The sequence below is a fragment of the Aethalodelphis obliquidens genome, unplaced genomic scaffold, assembly GCF_003676395.1.
Source record: "Aethalodelphis obliquidens isolate GAN/ISIS:26980383/991018 unplaced genomic scaffold, ASM367639v1 scaffold9, whole genome shotgun sequence".
In the NCBI taxonomy this organism is placed as follows: Eukaryota; Metazoa; Chordata; class Mammalia; order Artiodactyla; family Delphinidae; genus Aethalodelphis; species Aethalodelphis obliquidens.
In genome coordinates, this window is record NW_020837953.1 from 32,759,812 (window position 1) to 32,784,554 (window position 24,743).

Here is a 24,743-nt window from a genome sequence, read left to right on the forward strand (position 1 = left end):
GCCGTGGTGCACTAATCCCTTCAGGCTATGTTCAAGCTGCCAACCCCAGTCCTCTCCCTGCGCTCCGACCGAAACCGAGCCTCAGCTCGCAGCCCCGCCCGCCCCGGCGGGTGAGCAGACAAGCCTCTCGGGCTGGTGAGTGCTGGTCGGCACCGATCCTCTGTGCGGGAATCTCCCCGTTTTGCCCTCCGCACCCCTGTTGCTGTGCACTCCTCCGTGGCTCCGAAGCTCCCCCCTCCGCCTCCCGCAGTCTCCGCCCGCGAAGGGGCTTCCTAGTGTGTAGAAACTTTTCCTCCTTCACAGCTCCCTCCCACTGGTGCAGGTGCCGTCCCTATTCTTTTGTCTCTGTTTTTTCTTTTTATCTTTTGCCCTACCCAGGTACGTGGGGAGCTTCTTGCCTTTTGGGAGGTCTGAGGTCTTCTGCCAGCCTTCAGTAGGTGTTCTGTAGGAGTTGTTCCACGTGTAGATGTATTTCTGGTGTATCTGTGGGGAGGAAGGTGATCTCCGCGTCTTACTCTTCCGCCATCTTCAAGGTCCCCCCTCTTGTTTCTTGAGGTGAGATTGAATTGCTATAAACTTCCCTCTTAGAACTGCTTTTGTTGCGTCCCACAGGTTTTGGGTCATCGTGTTTTCGTTGTCATTTGTTTCTATGTATTTTTTAATTTGTTCTTTGATTTCTTCGGTGATCTCTTCGTTATTTAGTAGCGCATTGTTTAGCCTCCATGTATTTGTGTTTTTTACAGTTTTTTCTGTAATTGATTTCCAGTCTCATAGCGTTGTGGTCAGAAAAGATGCTTGATATGATTTCAATTTTCTTAAATTTTCTGAGGCTTGATTTGTGACCCAAGATGTGATCTATCCTGGAGAATGTTCCATGTGCACTTGAAAAGAAAGTGTATTCTGCCACTTTTGGGTGGAATGTTCTATAAATATCAATTAAATCTATCTGGTCCATTGTGTCATTTAAAGCTTGTGTTTCCTTATTTATTTTCTGTTTGGATGATCTGTCCATTGGTGTAGTGGTGTGTTAAAATCCCCTACTATTTTTTCTTTTTTTTTTTTTTGCGGTACGTGGGCCTCTCACCGTTGTGGCCTCTCCTGCTGCGGAGCACAGGCTCCGGACACGCAGACCCAGCGGCCATGGCTCACGGGCCCAGCCGCTCCGTGGCATGTGGGATCCTCCTGGACCGGGGCACGAACCCGTGTCCCCTGCACCAGCAGGCGGACTCTCAACCACTGCGCCACCAGGGAAGCCCCAAATCCCCTACTATTATTGTGTTACTGTCCTTTCATGGTTGTTAGCGTTTGCCTTATGTATTGAGGTGCTCCTATGTTGGGCCCATAAACATTTATAATTGTTATATCTTCTTCTTGGATTGATCCTTTGATCATTATGTAGTGTCCTTTTTTGTCTCTTATAATAGTCTTTATTTTAGAGTCTATTTTATCGGATATGAGTATTGCTACTCCAGCTTTCTTTTGATTTCCATTTGCATGAAGTATCTTTTTCCATCCCTTCACCTTCAGTCTGTATGTGTCCCTAGGTCTGAAGTGGGTCTCTTGTAGACAGTGTATATATGGGTCTTGTTTTTGTATCCATTCAGCCAGTCTGTGTCTTTTGGTTGGGGCATTTAATCCATTTACATTCAAGGTTATTTTATTTATTTTTTATTTTTTTGCGGTACGCGGGCCTCTCACTGTTGTGGCCTCTCCCGTGGCGGAGCACAGGCTCTGGATGCGCAGGCTCAGCGGCCATGGCTCACGGGCCTAGCCGCTCCATGGCATGTGGGATCTTCCCGGACCGGGGCATGAACCCGTGTCCCCTGCATTGGCAGGTGGACTCTCAACCACTGTGCCACCAGGGAAGCCCCAAGATAATTATTGATATGTATGTTCCTATTACCGTTTTCTTAATTGTTTTGGGATTTTGTGGGTCTTTTTCTTCGCTTCTGTTTCCCACCTAGAGAAGTTTCCTTAGCATTTGTTGTAAAGGTGGTTTGGTGGTGCTAAAATTCTCTTAGCTTTTGCTTGTGTGAAAAGCTTTTGACTTCTCCGTCGAATCTGAATGAGATCCTTGCTGGGTAGAGTAATCTTGGTTGTAGGTTTTTCTCTTTCATCACTTTCAGTATATCCTGCCACTCCCTTCTGGCCTGCAGAGTTCCTGCTGAAAATTCAGCTGATAACCTTATGGGGATTCTTTTATATGTTGTTTTTTTCCCCTTGCTGCTTTTAATATTTTTTCTTTGAATTTAATTTTTGTTAGTTTGATTAATATGTGTCTCAGTGTGTTTTTCCTCGGGTTTATCCTGTATGGGACTCTCTGATTCCTGGACTTGAGTGACTATTTTCTTTCCCATTAGGGAAGTTTTTGACTATAATCTCTTCAAATATTTTCTCATACCCATTCTTTTTCTCTTCTTCTGGGACCCCTATAATTCAAATGTTGGTGCATTTGGTGTTATCCCAGAGGTCTCTGAGACTGTCTTCGATTCTTTACATTCTTTTTTCTTTATTCTGCTCCTCGGCAGTTATTTCCACCATTTTGTCTTCCAGCTCACTTATTCGTTCTTCTGCCTCAGTTAATTCTGTTATTGATTCCTTCTGGTGTATTTTTTATTTCATTTATTGTGTTGTTTATCTCTGTTTGTTTGTTCTTTAGTTCTTCTAGATCTTTGTTAAACATTTCTTGTATTTTCTCAATTCATGCCTCCATTCTATTTCTGAGATTCTGGATCATCTCTACTATCATTACTCTGCATTCTTTTTCAGGTAGATTGCCTATTTCCTCTTCATTTATTTGGTCTTGTAGGTTTTTACCTTGCCCCTTCATCTGTGACATATTTTTTTGCTGTCTCTCTTTTTTTTTAATGAATGGGAATATGTTCCTGTCTTACTGGTTGTTTGGCCTGAGGCTTCCAACACTGGAGTTTGTAGGCTGTTGGATAGAGCTGGGTCTTGGTGCTGAGATGAGGACCGCTGTGAGACCTCACTCTGATGAATAATCTCTGGGGTCTGAGGTTCTCTGTTTGTCCAGTGGTTCTGACATGAAGCTCCCACTGCAGGAGCTTCGACCTGACCCCTGGCTCGTGAACCAAGATCCCGCAAACTGTGTGGGGTGGCAAAAAAATAAAAAAAAAAAGAGAGAACAATAACAAAGTTAAAAATAAAATTAGACTCGGAAACTAACAGGCATGTTAGAAAGAATATAAAAATAAAAATATAGATGAATCAACAACCAGAAGGTACAACAGTACCACAATAGTAAAAAAGAAGAGGGAAAAGAGATAAAAACAAATAAAAAAGAAAGCCCAGGAAAAGGCCTTGGCTGTGGAGGGTGGGGCCTAAGCAAGGGTGAGGTTTGGGTGGTGGGCGGGGCCTATGCTTAGGACCCACAGGGCTGGAAAAGGCACTGGGGGCTGTGCGGGGTGGGCTTAGGCTCAAGGAACAGAAGGGGCACAGGCGTTCCCCCCCCACCTGGTCTCAGAGGGCGGGGGACCTCACCTGGGAGCCCAGCAGGCTTCCTGGGCTCGAGTGGGTGGGGCAAACTCGAGGTCTCCTCTCCTCTCCTGCTCCTCCTGCTCCTCCTGTCTTGGAGGGCCCCTCCTACCTGCCTCTCCTGTTTTCCCCTTGGCCTTCTTCCTATGCCCCCAAGACCCACGTGGCCTGGAGAGGGCTTTGGAGGGCAGGGGACCGGCCTGGGAGCTCAGCGGGCTCCTGGGCCCAAGTGGGCAGGGCAAATGCCCTCTGCTCCTTTGTCACTCCTCCCAGAGGGCCCCTCTTGCCTACCTCTCCTGATCTCCCTGGCCTCAGGGGCGCCAATCCTGTCTGGCCTCCACTTCTCCTCCCCCATCTGTTCCCCCATGTCCTACTGGTTCACTTGGGGGTTCCTCCCATCTCATTGGGTGTCAGGGTGTCCCACCAACGGCCGGCAGCCACCCTAGTTGTGGGGAGATGCTAACTCAGTGTCTTCCCACACCTCCATCTTCACTCCGCCTTCTGTAGTTTATTTTATATCTAATAGTTTGTACCTCTTAAGCCCCTACCCCGTATTACCCATCCTCCCCCGCCATTGGTAACCACTAGTTCTGAGTCTGCTTCTTTTTTGTTACATTCACTAGTTTGTTGTATTTTTTAGATTCCACATATAAGTGATATCATACAGTATTTGTCTTTCTCTGTCTGACTTGTTTCACTTAGCATAATGCCCTCCAAGTTGTTGCTGCAAATGGCAAAATTTCATTCTTTTTTATGGCTGAGTAGTATTCCACAGTATGTATGTATGTATACATATATTGTACATACCATGTCTTTATCCATTCATCTGTCAATGGAACGGTGGGCTTTTTTTTTTTTTTTTTTGCAGGAAGTTTTAAAATTACTAGTTCAGTCTCTTTATCTATTCAGGTAGAGACTTGATACTCAACATTTTTAGTCATTAGGGAAATGCAAATCGAAACCAGAATGAGATACCACTTCACACATGCTAGGTTGGCTGTAATCAAAAAGACTGATAATATCAAGTGTTGACAAGCATGTGGACAAATTGGAGCTCTCATAAACTGCTGGTGCACATAAAATGGTTTAGGCAGTTTGGAAAATAGTTTGGCAATTCCTCAAAATGTTAAACATAGTTACCATATGACCCAATAGTTTTACTCCTAGGTATATACCCAGTGGACATGAAAACATATGTCCACACAGAAACTTGTACATGAATGTTCACAGTAGCATTTCTCATAATAGCTAAAGAGTAGAAACAACCCAATTGTCCATTAATTGATGAATGGATAGATAAAATGGTGTATCTATATGGTGGAATATTATTTGTCAATAAAAGGGGAATGAAGTTACCTATACACGCTAAAACATGGATGAACCTCCAAAATGTGCTCAGTGAAAGAAGCCAGTCACAAAAGACCAATATTGTATGATATGTGAAAGGTCCAGAATTGGTAAATCCTTAAGAGACAGAAAGTAAGTCAGTGGTTTCTTGGGGCTGGGGTAGGATGAGAATGGGGAATGACTGCTAATGGATACAGGGTTTCTTTTGGGGGTAATGAAAAATATTCTAAAATTAGATTGTGGTGATGTTTACATAATTCTGTGAATATACTAAAAAACACTTAACTGTATACTTAAATGGGTGAATTTTATGGTAACTGAATTATATCTCAATAAAGCTGTTACAATAGAAAGGCTTTGTGGAAGGTGGCATTTGAGGTAGACCTTAAAGCAGGGGTTAGATATTGTTGGAAAGTAGTGGAGGTGAAGTAGGTATTCTAGGGACATTATGAATAGTGGCATAGTGGCAGGAAATATAAGAGATGTTTGTGAAACAGCGGGTGAAAGTTAGAGAATCCCCAGGACCACCCTCACTTCTGACATCCAACTCCATGTTTGCGGTTATAGGTGTTACCAAATCATGTTCGTTTGCCCAGTGCACAGCAAGCCAAACACTGAGACACCAAGGTTTGCAGCAGAGAAAATGTTTATTCAGGAGGCAGCCAAGCTAGGAGACTGGGAGAACAAATCTCATGTCCACCTCCCCGAAGATAGGGTTTAAGGATATTTATGGGATAAAGAGGCAGGGTAGTTCGAGGTGTGGGGAAAGGTGATTGGAGGTAAGAGAAGTGAGGTAATCAGTGGTCTGTGCAGGTGTAGTTAAGCTTCATGGCTCTTCATAGGATGCATGTTCAGAAAATTGTGGCATGTTCTGAGGGTGGAGTTTTTGGCCCTCTGGCATCAAAAGGTCATCCATTGGACACTCACAAAGGCCCAGTTGAATGGTCAGTGGTTTCAACTGGTCTGAACTGGGCAAGAACTAGCTCCAAGTACCTGAAAAACAACTTAAGCAACTGTTAGTGTAGTGATTCATACGTCAGAGGGCGTATGAATCTATCTATTTATCTATCTTGGCTACTGACTGTTAGCTATATGGGTTTTTAAATGAACTAAAAGCAAGGGATTAAAAGCAAGAGAGGCAGGTTAGGTTTGGCAGGCCTAATCAGGTTAGCCCTCTGTTTCATGGGGGAGGAAAAATAATATTCCATCTGCCCTCCTAGGTTCTTGGCTGAGACACCCCTGTAATAAAAGACAAATTAATGGGAAAAAAACAAACAAGTTTAATAACATATGTCTCCTTTATACTGGGAGATATCCAGGAAAACTGAGTAGCTACCATAAATGGCCCAAGCCATCACTTTAAATAACATCTCCCACTAAAGACAAAAGATGTTGGGGGTTGGGGAAGGCCAGTTATGGGAGGTTATTAGGAAAAGCACAGTAAACAAGGGTAAGGTTGTTATACAGATTTAAGCCTTTGCCTTTTCTGTTGATAAGAGTTTCTAGAGATGTAGAGTCATCCTTCTCTTCCAGGTACAGAGAGGAGGACACCCTTACAAATGGAGATTTCCCTTATAAATGTAAATTTCTTTTACAAAAGGGTAACTTCTTGGTTTTCAGAGCTCCTCCTGTGTATGCTCTTAAAAATAATCAGCCTAGGACTTCCCTGGTGGCGTAGTGGTTAAGAATCCGCCTGCTAATGCAGGGGACACGAGTTCGAGCCCTGGTCCAAGAAGATCCCACATGCTGCGGAGCAACTAAGCCTGTGGGCCACAACTGCTGATCCTGTGCTCTAGAGCCCACAGCAACAACTGCTGAGCCCGTGAGCCACAACTAATGAAGTCCGTGCATCTAGAGCCCGTGCTCTGCAACAAGAGAAGCCACCGCAATGAGGAGCCCATGCACTGCAATGAAGAGTGGCCCCCGCTTGCCACAACTAGAGAAAGCCCACGCGCAACAACAAAGACCCAACATAGCCAAAAATAAATAAATTAAAAAAAATAATCAGTCTAAAATAATCCTTATGCCAAACAGACATACTTTAGGGTGGCAAATTTTGCTTCCCCTCAGGGGTCCCACAAACCATTGACAGGTTTGATAATACTTAGAAGGACTCTCAGAACTCACTGAAAGCTGTTATACTCATGGTTACAGTTTCTTAAATTGTTATTTTTAATTGAGGTGTAGTTGATTTACAATATTATATTAGTTTCAGGTGTACAACAGTGATTCAAAATTTTTATAGATTATACTCTATTTATAGTTATTTTAAAATATTTGCTATAGGGCTTCCCTGGTGGCGCAGTGGTTGAGAGTCCGCCTGCCAATGCAGGGGACACGGGTTCGTGCCCCGGTCCGGGAAGATCCCACATGTCGCGGAGCAGCTGGGCCCGTGAGCCATGGCCACTGAGCCTGCGCGTCTGGAGCCTGTGCTCTGCAACAGGAGAGGCCACAACAGTGAGAGGCCCGTGTACCGCAAAAAAAAAAAAGAAAAAAAAATTTGCTATATTCCCTGTACTGTACAATATACCCTTGTAGCTTATTTTATATGTAGTAGTTTGTATTTCTTAATCCTTTACCCCTATCTTGCCACTCCCTCCTTCCTTCTCCCCACTGGTAACCACTAGTTTGTTCTCTTTATCTGTGAATCTGTTTTGTTGTTGTTTTTATATTCACTAGTTTGTTTTACTTTTTAGATTCCACAAGTGATAGGAAGACAGTATTTGTCTTTCTCTGTCTTACTTATTTCACTAAGCATAATACCCTCCAGGTCCATTCCTGTTGCAAATGGCAAAATTTCATTCTTTTTTATGGCTGAGTAGTATTCCTGTGTGTGTGTGTGTGTGTGTGTGTGTGTGTGTGTGTGTGTGTGTGTGTGTATTTTGGCTGTGCCACGTGGCTTGCGGGATCTTAGTTCCCCAACCAGGGATTGAACCTGGGGCCATGACAGTGAAAGCGCTGAGTCATAACAACTGGACTGCCAGGGAACTACCCCATTGTATGTATATCTATATGTATATGTGTATATATATATATATACCCCACATTCTTCTTTATCCATTCCTCTGTTGATGGACAGTTAAGTTGCTTCCATATCTTGGCAGTTGTAAATAATGCTGCTCTGAACATTTGGGTGCATGTATGTTTTTGAATTAGAGTTTTCATCTTTTCCAGATATATGCCCAGGATTGGGATTGCTGGATCATATGGTAGCTCTAGTTTTAGTTTTCTTAAGGAGCCTCCATACTGTTTTCCATTGTGGCTGCATCAATTTATATTTCCTCCAGCAGTGTACAGGGGTTTCCTTTTCTCCACATCCTTGCCAACATTTGTTATTTGTGGTCTTTTTTGTTTTTTAAATTAATCAATTTATTTATTCTTGGCTGCGTTGGGTCTTTGTTGCTGTGCGCAGGCTTTCTCTAGTTGTGGTAAGCAGGGGCTACTCTTTTTTTTTTTTTTTTTTTTTTTTGCAGTACGCGGGCCTCTCACTGTTGTGGCCTCTCCCGTTGTGGAGCACAGACTCTGGACGCGCAGGCTCAGCGGCCATGGCTCATGGGCCTAGCCGCTCCACGGCATGTGGGATCTTCCTGGACCGGGGCATGAACCTGTGTCCCCTGCATCGGCAGGCGGACTCTCAACCACTGCGCCACCAGGGAAGCCCAGGGGCTACTCTTTGTTGCAGTGCATGGGCTTCTCATTGCTGTGGCTTCTCTTGTTGCAGAGCATGGGCTCTAGGCACGTGGGCTTCAGCAGTTGTGGCTCGTGGGCTCTAGCAGTTGTGGCTCATGGTCTCTAGAGTGCAGGCTCAGTAGTTGTGGTGCATGGGCTTAGTTGCTCCACGGCATGTGGGATCTTCCCGGACCAGGACTCGAACCTGTGTTCCCTGAATTGGCAGGCGGATTCTTAACCACTGTGCCACGAGGGAAATCCTGGATATTTTATTATTTTTGATGTGCCTGTAAGTGTTTCCTTAATTTCTCTTTCTGATAGTTCATTGTTAGTGTATAGAAATGCAACAGATTTCTGTTTATTAATTTTGTATCCTACAACTTTACCCAAATTCATTGATGACCTCTTGTATTTTTATTTTTGGTAGCAATTTTAGGATTTTCTATGTAAAATATTATGATATCTACGAACAGTGACAGTTTTACTTCTTCCTTTCTAATTTGGATCCCTTTTATTTTTTTTTCTTATCTGATAGCTGTGGCTAAGATTTCCACTACTGTGTTGAATAAAAGTGGCTAGAGTGGGCATCCTTGTCTTGTTCGTGATCTTAGAGAAAATGCTTTCAGCTTTTCACCATTGAGTATGATGTTGGTTATGGACTTATATATGGCCTTTATTATGTTGAGGTATGTTTCCTCTATTCACATTTTCTGGAGAGTTTTATCATAAATGGATGTTGAATTTTGTCAGTCTTTTTCTGTTTGCTTTGTGTATCCCTTAACTGCTTATTGTGCATATAGATGATTTTACTTCTTTTGTCTTTTAATTTCCCTACTACTAATTTTGTGTGTAGATGACTTACTACCTTTACTGTATATTTGCCTTTATCAGTAAGCTTTTTCCTTTCATAAATTTTTATGTTTCTAGTTATGGCCTTTTTTTTTTTTTTTTTGCTTAGAGAAATCCCTTAAACATTTCTTGTAAAGCTGGTTTGGTGGTGCTTAACTCTCAGCTTTGGCTTGCCTTAAAACTTTTGATCTCGCCATCAAATCTGAATGAGAGCCTTGCCAGGTAGAGTATTCTTGTTTGTAGGTTTTTCCCTTTCATCACTTTAAATATATCATGCCACTCCCTTCTGGCCTGTAGAGTTTCTACTGAAAAGTCAGCTGATATCCTTAAGGGAGTTCCCTTGTATGTAACTTGTTGCTTTCCCCTTGCTGCTTTTAATATTCTCTCTTTATCTTTAATTTTTGCCATTTTAGTTGCAGTGTGTCTTGGTATGGTCCTCTTTGGGTTGATCCTGTTTGGGACTCTCTGTGCTTCCTGGATTTAGGTGTACTTTTCCTTTCCCAAGTTAGGGAAGTTTTCAGCTATTATGTCTTCACATATGTTCTCTGCCCCTTTCTCTCTCTCCTCCTTCTGGTACCCCTGTAATGTGAATATTAGTGTGCTTGATGTTATTCCAGAGGTCTCTTAACTCATTATTGACCAGGGGATTTTGGCAGAAACTAATGCCTATGGCTGGTGATTTGTTATGTAAGTGAATATTGAAATATCTGCGGTCAATAACATTCAGGTAGCAAAGACCTATTAATGTGTCTCTGGTCAATAATGTGTTAAACTTTCCTCATTTCTTTTTATTCTCTTTTTCTGTTCAGCTTCAGTGATTTCCACTGCTCTGTCTTCCAGCTTGCTCATCCATTCCTCTATATTATTTAGTCTACTGTTGATTCCTTCTAGTTTATTTTTAAGTTCAGTTATTGTATTCTTCACCTCTATTTGGCTGTTCTTTATATTTTGTTTGTTAAAAACTTCTAACTTCCCATGCTGTTCATCCATTCTACTCCTGAGTTCTTTGGTCATCTTTATGATCATTATCTTAAACTCTTTTTTGGGTAGATTGGCTATCACCACTTCACTTAGTTCTTCTGAGATTTTATCTTGTGTCTTCATTTGGAGCATGTTCCTCTGTTGCCTCATTTTACCTGACTTGCTGTTTTTATTTCTTTGTATCTGGTAGGTTGGTTATGTTTCCCTGCCTTGGAGAAGTGGCCTTTTGTAGGAGACATTCTGTGTGTCCCAGCAGTGCACTCCCTTCTGGTCCAAGTGCCCCTTGTGTGGCCTGTGAGGGTCCTTCTGTTGTGGCAGGCTGACTACTATGGGCTGTTTGGTAGGTGTGGCTGGCCCCCTCTCGATAAATCAAGAGATGAGTTGTTAGGGCAAGGAATAGTGACTTTATTTGGAAAGCCAGCAAACTGAGAAGATGGTGGACTAGTGTCCCAAAGAACCATTTTACCCAAGTTAGAATTCAGGCTTTTTTTATACTAAAGGGGGAGGGGGTGTGATTGGTTGTTGTAAACTTCTTGATGCTGGAATCCTTTGTTCTTGCAGCTGTCCATGTAGGTCAGGTCATGATGTTCCCATAAACTTCCAACTGAGACAAAGGTTATTTTCTGTTCTGCAACTTTTTTTCTTTATGTAAATGGAAAAGTGTTATATCTTTAAAGGTCAGAGCCTTGAGAATGAGCTATCCTTATATTTCGGGCTATAGGCAACATTCTTGTAGCAAAAGCAGTAGAATACAAAGGTTAAAGTAAAAGAAACGGATCTAATATGGAGTCAGATTTGTTCTTCCCTATTATAGTGCCGTGTTGGTGAAGCCAGATCCTGGGGCTTGTGCCCGCCCACTGGCGGACAGAACAAGGTCCTGATATCTGGCTGCAGGGCCCAGGGTCCCAGGCCTGATGCTGGCCTGCTGGTGGATGAGTTGGGTCCTGTCATAGCAGGCAGCAGGGCTGTGGCTGTCTTGGGGCTTGTGTCCTCCTGCTGGTGGGTAAGGCTGGTCTGGAGGCTAGAACAGGTTTGCTGGTGAGGGGGCTGGAGTGCAGTGGGTTTGGGGGCTGGTGTCTGCCCACTGATGGGTGGAGTTGGGTCCCAGCTTCTCTGGCTGCAGAGCCCTAGGGGTCCTGGGTCAAGTGCCTGTGTACTGGTGTTTGGGGCTAGGTCCTGGCCCCTTTGGTGGGGAGGGCCGTGTTCAGGGGTGATTGTAGGCTTAGCAGGGGGTCTTAAGGCAGCCTGTCTGCTTGTGGGTGGGGCTGTGTCCCCACCCAGTTAGTTACTTGCCTGAGGCATCCCAGTAGTGGTGCCTATAGGCTGGTGGGCAGGGGTAGGGCTGGGTGCTGAAGCTAATAATAAGCTAAAAGGGGGATTCCAAAATAGGCTTGCCAGCCCCAGTGTCTGTGTCCCCAGGGTGATCTCTAGTTGCCTCCTGCCTCTCCAGGAGACTTTCCAAGATCAGCAGGTACGTCTGACCCAGGCTTCTTTCAAATTACTGCTTCTGCCCTGAGTCCCAGTGTGTGCACCCTTTGAGAGTGGAGTCTCTTCACGGTTACAGTTTATTACAGCAAAGAGATACAGATTAAAGATTAAAGGGGCAGATTCTAGGTGAGTTTCAAGCACATAGGACAGAATCTAGGAGGATTGCAAGCATGACATTTCCACTGTCCTTCCAGTGGCATATTGGACAGCACTCATTACTCCCAGTGTCCTCTACCAGTGACAGTACACACAGAGTATAGCCAGTCATGGAAGCTCACTGAGCCTTGGAGCTTTTACTGGGGCTTAGTCTTGTAGATATGGTTGATACTTGTGCGGCTGACCTTAGTTTCTGTTCCCTGTTCAGGTCAAGCTGATACTGTTTGGCCCAGAGCTCTTGCCATAGATCACATTGTTAGTACAGACTATCTGGTGTGGCCCAAGGCCTCAGGGTAAACAAAGACACTCCTGTCAGGACATTAGAGATTGCTTCCTATTAGCTGAGGGCAAAGGCCAGACCTCTCTTTGGGTAAGATACTTTCCTACATGGGAGTAATTCAGTTTGGCTAATGTGTAGGGTATACGTAGAGGAGTTGAAGGTGAGATTAGGAGGGTAAACTCTTGCCATGTTGTTGGAAATTCATGGAAGGTGTTTGACATAATGGGAGGTGTCTCTATGAAGATAAACCCAATAGTTGTTATAGGAAAGTAAGTGGTACAGTGAAAGGTAGGCTGGAGGAATATATTGCAGAAGTTAAGGTAAGAAATAACATGGGCCCAATCCAGGATAGTAGAAGTTGAAGTTTTTTGTTTTGTTTTGTTTTGTTGGATTATTGATCTCTAAAAGTTAGTGTTATTGAACCAGGTTTGTTTGCCTGATGTGCAGCAAGCCGAATATTGAGATGCTGAGGTTTGCAGTAGAGAAAGGGTTTATTTACAAGGTAGCCAAGCAAGGAGATGAGAGAACAAATCTCATATCTGCCTCCCTGAAGGTGAGGGGCTTGGGATATTTATGAGATAAAGAGGCAGGGTAGTCTGAGGTGTTGGGGATGTTGCAGGAGAATGGGGTGTGAGAGGGTGGTCATGTCCCAGGTCTTGGATGAGTTCCTGGGATAGGCCACCAAGTGAGGGTCCTTGGCTTCGCGAAGGAAAGAATTCTAGAGCGACCCATAGTGATGTGAAAGCATTTTATTTAGAGAGATACACATTGCATAGGCAGAATACGGTCATTCTCAGAAGGCAAGAAGCGGCCCCAAGGTGTGGGGCTGGTTAGTTTTTATGGGCTGGGTAATTTCATAGGCTAGTAAGTGGGAGGATTATTCCAACTATTTTGGAGAAGGGGCAGGGATTTCCAGGAATTGGGCCACCGCCCACTTCTGGCCTATTATGGTCAGCCTCAGAACTGTCATGGCGCCTGTGGATGTGTCACTTAGCCTGCTCATGTATTACAGTGAAGATATAATGAGGCTCAAGATGTACTGCAAGTCAAATCTTCCGCCATCCTGGGCCTAGTAGGTTCTAACCAGTTTTTGACATATCGTCAACATCTATGCCATTCTTTTAAAGGTTGTGCCCTGCCCCATTCCCTCCTGTCTCAGGGAAAGATGATTGGAGGCAAGAAAAAGGTGGAGCAATGGGTGTTCTGTGCAGGCATATCTGAGTTACATGCTTCTATCATGGGACGCATGTTCAGAAAATGGCAGTGTTAGCGTGATCTGAGGGTGGAATTTTTGGCCCTCTGACATCAAAAAGTCATCTATCTGACAGGCCTAGTTGAATGGTTGGTGGTCTCGACTGGTTTGAATTGAGTAAGACTAGCTCCATGCTCCTGAGATACAACTTAAGCAACCATTAGTATAGTGAGTGACCCATAAGTCAGAGGTGTTATCTATAGGGAGTGGTTAAAGGAGTCTTGTGACATGTTGTCTAAGCTACTTGAAGCTTGGAGGGTATGCAGTTTGCAAGAAAAGTTAAAGCAAGCTTGGTCAGTAAAGGCAGGTTACATGATATTATTCATTAAGCAAGTTATAGTTTAAGAGAGCTAACTGATGACTACCCTTGGTTTCTTAAGTATATATCTAAAATATAGCTATGCTCAAGAAGGACCTAAATGTGGGCTTTCGTGAGGGGAGAGGGGTGTTGCTTAAATATGTTTTTTTAAAAATTAAATTTATTTATTTTATTTTTATTTATCTTTGGCTGCGTTGGGTCTTTGTTGCTGCATGCGGTCTTTCTCTAGTTGTGGCGAGTGGGGGCTACTCTTCATTGTAGTGTGCGGGCTTCTAATTGCATTGGCTTCTCTTGTTGCGGAGCATGGGCTCTAGGTGAGTGGGCTTCAGTAGTTGTGGCGCACGGGCTTAGTTGCTCCGCGGCATGTGGGATATTCCTGGACCAGGGCTCAAACCTGCGTCCCCTGCGTTGGCAGACGGATTCTTAAACACTGCGCCACCAGGGAAGCCCTTAAATATGTTTTTTAAGCTGTGACTTTGGTCCAGTTATCTGCAGCCCTCAGTGTTTCTCACCTTTTAAAGGACCTTTGCATCTTCCCTTCGGTTCTGTTTACATTTAGGAACCAGAAATTGGTACCTGAGTAGGTAGAGGTTGATTATAGAGAAAAAAGTTAAAAATATAACTTGAAATAGTGATTGGAAATTGGGAGAAACAGTATAGGCTGATTTGTGTGTGTGTGTGTGTGTGTGTATGTGTGTGTATGTGTATCGTAGAGGCAGAAAAAATTTCCCTTGTTCCCTTCTGGGTTCTTTGGCTTGTCTAATAATTAAATTGATATAAGACAGATTAACAAAAGAAAAATCAAACAAAAGTTTAATAACGTATATCTCCTGCATAGATGAGAGAGACGCAGGAAAACCTAACTCTCAGAAATGGCTAAAGCTAGCACCTTAAACACCATTTTCAGCTAAAGACAAAAGAAGATGTTGGGGGTGGAGAGTCAGTTATGAGAGGTTACCAGGAAAATACACAGTGAACAAGGGTAAGGTTGTTATGCAGATGTAAGTTGTTGCCTTCTCCATTGATGAGAATTTCAAGAGATTTAGAGTCATCCTCTTCCTGGTACAGAGAGGAAGACAGCCTTACAAATGGAGATTTCCCTTAATATAAATGTCTCTTACAAAAGGGTAACTTATACTCAGAGCTTTTCCTATGTCTGCTTTTTCTTAAAAATAATCAGCCTAAAATAATCCTTATGCCAAGGAGGCATATTTTGGGGTGACAAATTCTGCTCTGCTTCAGTATATCTCTATCTCTATCTGTATCTATATCTATATCATCTGTGTTACACACACACACACACACACACACACACACACAAAATGCTTCTATTCACAAAGTTGACATCTAGGCTGATTCGAAGAGTTGTCCCAGAGTGGGGATGCCCCCTCCATTGTGTTTCAGTTGAGGCACCTACTTTCCCATTTAAGTGAGCCCAGTGCTCTTCTTTCTTTCATGGGACTGTCATCTCTACTATTGAGAGGGTCACATGTGGCCATTCCTATTTTGGAAGTAGTTAAAGCAGGATGTTTAAACAGATTTTCAATAAATAGTCTTTATTAGGGCAAAACTGATGATAAATGTACTAAACATTGTACTACAATGAACTCTGACATGCATGATATCCTTTAAGTGAGAAAAATCTCATTAGCAAGAAGCACCTTTGTATGAGACTTAGTGTTGCTCATGGGTGTAGACATATCAGGTCTCTAGTTTAGGAGTTGTGATACTTAGAAGAAATTGCTTTTCTCTTATCATTGCTGAATTTTCATTAGGTTTAGATGAAAAAACAGTGCCAGGTCGTTCTAGAGAAGATTCTTGCAATAATTTTCTATTGTTAGATTACTTTGGGAGGAAAATCTTCACAGTTTTCAGTGGGTGTACCCTGCTGTGTTCTAGACCTTATGTGTGTGAAAGGAAAATCAAAGTGGTGTTGGTATTGATAAGAAGGCTCTCTAAAATGGAGCTGGGAGGCCATTAAGGAAGTGTGACTTATGCACATCTCAGCCTGGATGGAATCTGACCTTTTGACCACTTATTGTCCTAATGAAGACATCCAGACATCTGCCAGAAACTCAAGATACTTAGCGGACTCTTACCCTAAAATAATTTGTGATTCCTTAAGGACAGATATTTCCTGACTCACGTCAGAGTCAACCACAATTCTCGCCAGGCAACTTTGAACAACCTCATGGCTTTTTGTCTTTATAAGCCCCTCTTTCTCTTCTCTGGAACACTCTTTAGGTTTTACCAGAATCTATGTCTCCCAAATTGCAATTCTTAAGATCCCCCCCCCAAAAAAACTCTTTTCTTACTTGCAGCCTTCTGCATTTTTTTTTGGTCTATATGTGTGACATCAACTACAGTGACAGGAGCTCATCTTAACCTTGATCACAGTATTAGAAATGCTTTAGTTTTTTTCTGACAGCTTTGTTGATGTTGAAAATGTAATGAGTAGGTATATAATAAACAGAAACTGGAATGTATCCTTCCTGTATGTCCACTTTCTTCCTAAAACATTTGTTGAATTGAGTACCTAGTGTGTATTAAGCTGGTTGTGTGGAGGATAGGAAAAAAGTATGTGAATCAAATGTTGATCCCAGGATTTTGTAGTGTAAGTCTTGAAATACCGAGTTCAGAAGAGGAAGAGGTCACATCTAGCTGTGAGAATCAGGAATGCTTGGCTCTTAAGTTGAAGAATAGGTAACATTTCAGAGTTGAGTGTGAAAAAGGCCCTTCTCTGTGAGGCACAGAAGTGAGGAAGGTGAAGTCCATAATAGGGACTGGTATCTAGTTGAGTATTATGTTAGAGTGTGCATAAAGGGTTTTTGGTAATGGAGAAAAAGGAAGCTGAAATCGTATAAGTGTGGGCAGTCTAAGAGTCTACATTTTATGCTATAGGTTCTTGCCAGAACAAGATGGTATGATCACAGTTGTGCTTTAAGATTTATCTAGATGTTGGGTATGGGACTGATTGAAACAGGTAGTAAATGGGGGCCTGACCAGTCAAGAGACTGTTATTCTAATAGTCTAGGACTATGGAGTTTATGAAATTCTGAACTAGGGTAATGTATTATTTTTTTTTGAGGGTTTGGAAAGTTTGAAGCAAGTTCTGAATTAATACTTTGTTACTAATTCAACAGAGGTGATTTTTATTGTTGGCGATGATGAGAATTCAGACAGATTTTCTTGGTCAGACTCCTTAAACAATCCTCCTTAGGGCATTCTTATTAGGTAGTATCATCCTTTCAGCCTGACTTGAATGAGGCATGATAGTGATTAATGGGAAAAGGTTTTCATTCAGAATGTCATCAAATTAGTGCTGTGAGAGACTAAAGAGGAAGGGGGGACTTGATGTTGCTTTCTGTGATTCTAGAAGTGGGAAAAGATGAGTATGGGCCCTGGGAAGCATAAAGGAAGAGGTAGCATGGCAAAAAGAACTAAATACACACATTCTTGTATTTCAAAGCTGTCACTTTATATGGAAAGTGATACTTCATACACAGATTCAAGACCAGAGTAATCATTATGAAAAAAAAGGAAGTTGGATCAAATTATATAACAGGATTGAAGACCGTATGAATCAAAAAAAGGAATTGGTTTAAAAGTAGAGCTTTAAGGGCTTCCCTGGTGGTGCAGTGGTTGAGAGTCCGCCTGCCGATGCAGGGGACACGGGTTCGTGCCCCGGTCCGGGAGGATCCCACATGCCGCTGAGCGGCTGGGCCTGTGAGCCATGGCCGCTGAGCCTGCGCATCCGGAGCCTGTGCTCTGCAACGGGAGAGGCCACGGCGGTGAGGGGCCCGCCTGCCGCAAAAAAAAAAAAAAGTAGAGCTTTAAGACAAACTTGAAGATAGAATGAGGGCTCTACAGAATTTAAATGCTATGGGGGCATGAAAACATTTTCTAATAGTAAGAGAGGTGATGTATATGATCCCAGATTTGCTTTGCTACTAGAGTTGTGAGTATAAGAAAGGATCACTTTTGGGGTAATCCTTGCCCCCCCCACCCCAAAGCATCATTCTCTGTAGGAACACGTCATAGGGGATCCTTGTAATATAGCAAGAGTAGCAGGAGCTCCATAGTTGTAGGAAGTCAGTTTTTCCTTCTACCACTATGAAAGAAGAAAACGATTGGGCCATGAATGTGATATACCAAAGGATTATAGATTCTTTAGTTTTGGAGGGAATGTGCCTCTTGAAGTTAGGTTCTTCAGGGCATTCTTGTAGGGTAAAAATTGTCAATATGTAGGCTGTGGCTTACCATGGGGTTTGGTCCTGTAGGAACCCGATGCCTATTAGATAGGCCTTCTTATACTATGTAATGTACATACAGGGCCTGCCTTTATTTTGAGGTAGGGATAATCAGCTGAAGGGCTTTGTACCTGGGCCCTCCTCAGTTCCAGATTACCTCCTCTCACTCACAGTCTTAACATTCTACTGAGATAAATGTAAATACTTGAAGCCATGGATTTTCTGAGAGGTCTATATCTGGGGCAGTATTACTTCTGACATCGCTCTGACCCAAGGATGGAGTCTAATCCTGATAAGTATGGCCAATTTGGTAAAAAGCTTATTCCCAGACGTTTTGCTAATTGAGGTCTTAACTGTTTTCCGATAATCTGTAGTTTTCTATAAGTTGTCGTTATAGGATTTAGCATACATGTAGTAATTTAAATAACTATTACTAGTTTGTCTGTTTTCCCCCTTAAGCTGTAAGCTTTATCAGGGCAGAAACACTTGTTTTGTTCATTACTGTTTCCTAGTACCTAGCCTATAGATACTTGTTGGCATACTAACTCACATTATTTCACATATCTAGGATGTGTCTCCCATACAATTTAAAGAGCCATGTGCCTGCTTGGGTTTCCTCATAGCATGGGGGCCTGGTTCCAAGAGTGAGCATCTCAAGAAAGCAAGGCAGAGAAGTGCATGGCATTTTTATGACCCAGTCTTGGAAATCATGTAGTGTTGCTTCTATCATACTTTATTGGTCTGGCAGTCACAAAGTTCTTCACCAGTTCAAGGTAAGGGAATATGACTCACCACTTGATGGGAAGAGTAGCAAGGGCAAATTATAAGAAAAGCATGTGAAATGGGAGATCTTGTATTGGTTTGAATTGCCTTTGAATTGGTCTTTGAAAAAGACAATCACAGTTGTTTGTAGTTTTCATCAAATTTGGAAAAATTTGGGCCATTATTTCTTTAAGTATATTTTCTGCCCACTTTCACCTTGTTTTTTGGAATTCTCATTATATGTATGCTTGATACCCCACAGACCATTAAGAATTTATTTTCAGTTTGTTTCTCTCTCTGCTTCATTTTGGATAGTTTGTATTGCTGTGACTTCAGGTCCACTGTTATTTTTTTCCTGTAGTCTCTAATCTGTTGTTAAGCCCATCTAGTGAATTTTTTGTATGTTCTTTTTCTCAGTATTTTCACGTTTTCCTTTAAATCCTTGAGCATATTTATTGTAAAGTTTGTCTGCTAATTCTGTCATCCCTGATATTTCTGACTCTGTTTCCATTTAACCGATCCCCCACGCCAGCCCCCATTATGGATTGTTTTCCTGCTGTTTCACATATCTAGCAATTTTTTGTTGTGTGCTACATTGCTGGGTATCTGGATTTTACTGTCTTTAAAGATTCTGAAATTTGTTTCGGCAGGTAGTTACTTGCTAATCAAGCTTGCTTTTAAGCTTTGTTAGGACAGGTTTGGAAGTTTTTGCTCTGCAGCTAGTTTAGCTCTACTGCTAAGGGGTGATCCTTCTGCTAATTCTGCTGAATGCCACTGGTATTAAAAAGGTCTTTCCACTTTGCCTAGTGGGAACTCTCCCAGCCCTGTGTGAGCTCTGGGAATTGTTCATCTTGCAGTTCCTGGCATTTCTTTGTCTGGCCTCACGGGGTTTCACCTAACACACTTGTAGGTTAGTATTCAGTAATGGACAAGGGATCTCTATGTAGATTTCTGGATGTATTTCTCTGCACTGCAAATCCCAGCCACCTTATCTTCCCCAAATTCCAATCTCAGTCTACTCAGTTTATCAAGACTGCAATGCTTTGCCTGAGTACTCTCTGTATACACTGCATTCTGACAAGTGCTTCCAAGCAGAAAGCTAGGGTGTCCCAGGGTTCACCTCATTTGTTTTCCTGCTCTTGGGGATCACAGTTCTGCACTGCCTGTTATCCATTGTCTAAAATCAGTTGTTTCATGTATTTTATCCAGTTTTGTATGGTGGAAGAGAATGTTCCATACCAGTACTCCGAGTCAAAGTATGAATTTTACGTCCAGAATTTCTTCCATCTTTTAACCACTTAAAGTACATTTTAGTTTCCAAATGTAAAAATGAAATGAAGTCAACTTTGGGCTAGAATTAATAATTTGGGTTCAAGTTTCAGGCCTACTTCCAACTTGGTACATGGGTATTGGCAAATCTCATTTCTTCTGTGGCTTTCACAGCCAAATTGAATTGAATATAATCCTATTCTCCCTACTTCTCAAGCATTCCATAACAAGCAAATGGAAACAAAACCAAATTACATTAAATAAGGATAAGGTATAAAAGTTGACACATTCCAAACCTTTCTGGCCCATCTTCCAGTTCATACTCGAAGTATAAAGGGCGGGGAGATGAAAATGTAGTAAGACTGTTGCTGTTTCATTGCTCCTCCTCTGAATAATAGCCAACTATTATTAAATGCTGTATATGTGCCAGAACTTTCTAAGCCTTTTATGTGAATTAACTCACCAAATCCTCGTAACTGCCCTATGGGCTTGGTACTATTATTGTGCCCATTTCACACATGAGAATGAGACAGAGATCAGACAACTTCTAGAGGGTCATGCAGCTAGTAATTGGCAGTGGCAGAATTGGTACTGGTTTGAACAGAAGCTGTGTGACTCAGGAGCCATGCTGTTAACCACTGTGTGACTATTTGAAAACTATTAAAAATGTATCAACTGCTACTGATGTAGAATCATTAATTATCTATTATTAAAAAAAGTTATTTACTTATTTATGTATTTGGCTGCACCAGGTCTCAGTTGCACGCGGGATCTTCGTTGCTGTGTGCACAATCTTCAGTTGCGGCACGCGGGATCTTTTTTTTTAGTTGCAGCATGCAGGATCTAGTTCCCTGACCAGGGATCAAACCCGGGCTCTCTGCATTGGGCACACAGAGTCTTAACTACTGGACTGCCAGAGAGGTCCCTAGTTTCATTAATTATCTTTAAATATAAAGGAGAGAATAATATCACCTGTGGAATCCCTTCCTGTTTGTTTAGTCAGCCTGCCTGATTTCCATGGGGAAGCAGAAAGAATGGGCTATGGTTGGAATATGTGATTCTTGAGGAAAAACAAACACTATCAGTTGGCAGAAAATGGTGGAAGGCGATGTACAGCAAAGACTAGAGGATATGAGTCGAATCCAAGAGGTCTAGTGTGTTTCCAAGAGGGTAACTGGTGTTTACTGAATCCTGTCTGGCAGCTGTTTTTTTTTTTTGGCAGCTGTTTTGATATGAATAGGTTTCTCTTATTCTTTTTCTCCCCCTTCTCAGACACATTTAATCAAGTCAAGTACCAAAATGCTAACACTCTTTCCTGGAGAGAGAAAGGCTAACATTTCTTTTACTCAAAGAAGTCGTCCACCTGCAGGCACCCGGCAGACCAGCATTGCTTCCTTCTTCACCTTGCAGCCAGGTATGGTGACTGGACTGGAAACAACCAGGGACCAAAAGGGAGTGCATTCATTTTTCCATGCTGGAATATCTATGAGAAGTGGTGCCATTAGTGCATTGTGTTGAACTTAGCTGACCTATTAGATGTTTTAAAACACAAGAAAGCATCGTCTTTTGGAAAGCAATATATGCATACTTTTACAAACATACTTTTCTGGTTCTGTTTATCTCAGTCTAAACAGAACCAGAAAAATATTGGTATTCCCTGACAGAGCAGTGAGGAAAGGCATACTTGGGAGTTGGGGGTGCAGAGGGGAGCTGATGTGCCATTAGTAAGATATACGTCTTGGATTGGCCACAATTAGCAGTCTGTATAAGATTAATTGATAATTGATATGTCTATATGAAGCTTCTCAAATTAATCACAATTCAAAAGAGCTTTTTTCTTAGAAAGCTTGGCATGAAGTTGGCTTGTGTTTCATCATCCTTTGGCAATTCTTTGTTTGCATGTTCCTCTTCAGGGGACCAGCTGCCTCAGACCAGGCTGGGGCTTACAGAGCAGGGTTCTTGCCAGTTGAAGGGTGCTGGGAAGAGAGCTCTAACTCTTGGTGCCGTTCCCAGGATTGCTTTGCATAAACCTTCAAAATGCCTTCTCCCTACCACAAACAAAAACTTAAACTCTTTTGCTTTAAGTAACAAGGGCAGATTTTTCTCAAAACCACTTTCCATTTCAAAATTCTGATATTTTCTACATAGTCTGTATTGAAGTCTTAGGCCAGTTGAGAACGCTTTTACAAAACAATTTCTGTAGTGTATTTCTTGGAAAGGAAAGAAGAAATCAGTCATTCAGCCTTGTTTGTAATTAGATCTTAGCATAATTTGGTGGTGGGGGGGAGTAGGAATTCCACGTCATCTATCTTTAAGGCAGACAGGATCCATTCCACACCTGATAAAGTAGACAGGCTGGACAGTAATAGTTTTTTTAATTGTCCTTTCTACTGATGGACTTAGCATCTAATTGTGTCTTTACTCCCTTTCCCATGAAATTTTTGGGGAGTAGGAGACCCATATTCTTTCTCACTGTCACCAGAAGGTTTCTCAGCGTTGGCTGGTCAATGTGATCTTTGAGACTTTACAAAAATGGTGTATATTGAACGTGTTTCTCAAAGGATAATATCCAGGGGTGATATTTGGCCAGGATCACTATTTAGCAGAAACTATGTTAAATAAAAAACAAAAGCAAAACTGATGTGGCCTATGTTAAACAAACCCCACTCAACTGGAAAAGTAGGCTGTAGTCTGACTGTATAACATGTTTGACTTTTATTAGGTAGGTCATGGGAAGCATCTATATATTTGAGTAGGGGAATATAAGAGCTGTGTTTTAGATCATTCAGGAAAGAAAAGAAAGAGATTGAAAGCAGGAAGATCGGCTACAAAGATCTGTGAAGAGTCCTAAGACCCCTGCACTAGTAGTTATGGTAGCTGATACTGATTTCAGAAAAAGCCACCTAAATCCTACTCAGGTGGAGTTTTCCTGCAGAATAACATTTGTTCGTCTTGTTTTACTAGGAAAGACAAATGGTGGTGACCAGAGGAGTGTTTCGTCTCATATAGAAAGTCAGACCAACAAAGAGTCGAAGGAAGATGCAACCCAGCTAGACCATCTGATCCAGGGCTTGGGGGATGATTGCATGGCACCCCCTTTAGCCACTTCAACCCCTGCAGACATCCAGGAAGCTAGACTTTCTCCTCAGTCCTTCCAGGCTTCTTACCACCATGGAATAGGAAGCCCATGCGTGACTGTGCTGTCTTTGTTCCAGCCTGATACCTTTGTCTGTGCTGGAGAGAGTAAAGCATCGCTGGCCTGTTCCTTCACCCAAGACCTGGAGAGTTCTTGCTTACTGGACCAAAAGGAAGAAGAGGATTCTTCCTGGAAAAGGGAATGGCCTTATGGATCTAAGAAAAAGAACTATCAGAATGTGGAAAGACACAGTAAAACACCTGGGCACAAGGGCCATCAGCTCTTGGATAAGACTAACTTGGAAAAGGTGTCCGCCAAAAGAAACAGGCAGGCCCCCATCCTCCTTCAAACATACCAGGATTCCTGGAGTGGAGCAAACAAAGAAGCAGTGAAACAAAGCCCTTGTCCTATTCCTGTGTTTTCCTGGGACAGCGAAAAGAATGACAAGGACTCCTGGAGTCAGCTTTTCACCCAGGATTCTCAGGGCCAGAGGGTCATTGCCCACAACTCTAGAGCTCCTTTCCGAGATGTAACCAATGACCGAAATCAGGGCTTAGGACAGCTTCCTAACAGCCCTTGGGCTCAGTGCCAGGCTAGGACCACTCAGTTAAATCTGCAGACTGATTTGCTCTTTACCCAGGACTCTGAAGGTAATCAAGTTATCAGGCACCAAGTCTAAATGTCTTTGTGAGGGTTTGGTTCCAAAAGTACCTTGAAATGACATATAAGAAAGTATCTTCAGGGGGTGAGTATATTGGAGTAGGGGAATGTAAGATCTTTGTTTTAGAAAGGTCATTCAGGAGAATGATCTTGGGTGGGAGGGAGGCATGGGATGATGCTGTTATTATTGAGCATTTTCTTTGTGTAAATAAAGCAGGTGGCCGCTTGTTGAGACAGTACGATTGGCATCGTGCCCCTCCCTGAGGAGGAGGTGGCTGGTATATTCCCTGCATGAGTCTATGGTGAACACTGAGGAGGCAGGGCAGGTGCTCATCTCTCCACTGAAGAGCCTGCTACTCAGCCTGCACAGAGCCACCTCTTTGCCCTTTCAGATGCCTGACTGGGATACTGCTTTTTATGGATGTGTGGTCTTTCTTTTAATCTCTGGCTGTAATCCTACCCATGCGACCTAAGCTGTGACCATTATTCTTGACACTCTTTTGAGTGATAAGGCAAATCGCCCAGACCCAGGTGTACAGGGGCAGGGAGGATAGAGAGAGAGGTAGATGATTAGGTAGTTTTGTTATTTTATTTTGGTGGTAACTTTACAGCATTTTAAAGTTATATACTATATGTTTAAACATCTCCCTAAAAAAGGCTGACCTATATAACGATCTAAATGGGACTATATCATTCTTCTACTACAAGGTGGGAGAGAACTCCTATTGTAAAACTATGAATCCAAATAAATGTTTACAAAGCTGGCTCTGCTGGTAATTAAAACTTACCAATTTTATTTTTGAAAACGCAACTCTGCTGTCATTGCCATG

The 24,743-nt window shown here is 42.5% G+C and overlaps 1 protein-coding gene across 1 annotated transcript in view; it reads left to right on the forward strand.

Moving 5' to 3' along the window:
• The window catches only part of AUNIP (aurora kinase A and ninein interacting protein), a 39,773-nt gene extending 15,077 nt beyond the window's left edge, over positions 1-24,696 (forward strand). Inside the window, exons 2-3 of the mRNA XM_027109641.1 lie at positions 21,390-21,531; positions 23,082-24,696. Coding sequence (XP_026965442.1) covers positions 21,390-21,531; positions 23,082-23,932 — 993 coding nt within the window. The 3' untranslated portion in view covers positions 23,933-24,696. The remainder of the gene's footprint in view (positions 1-21,389; positions 21,532-23,081) is intronic.
• The last annotated feature ends 47 nt before the right edge of the window (positions 24,697-24,743 follow it).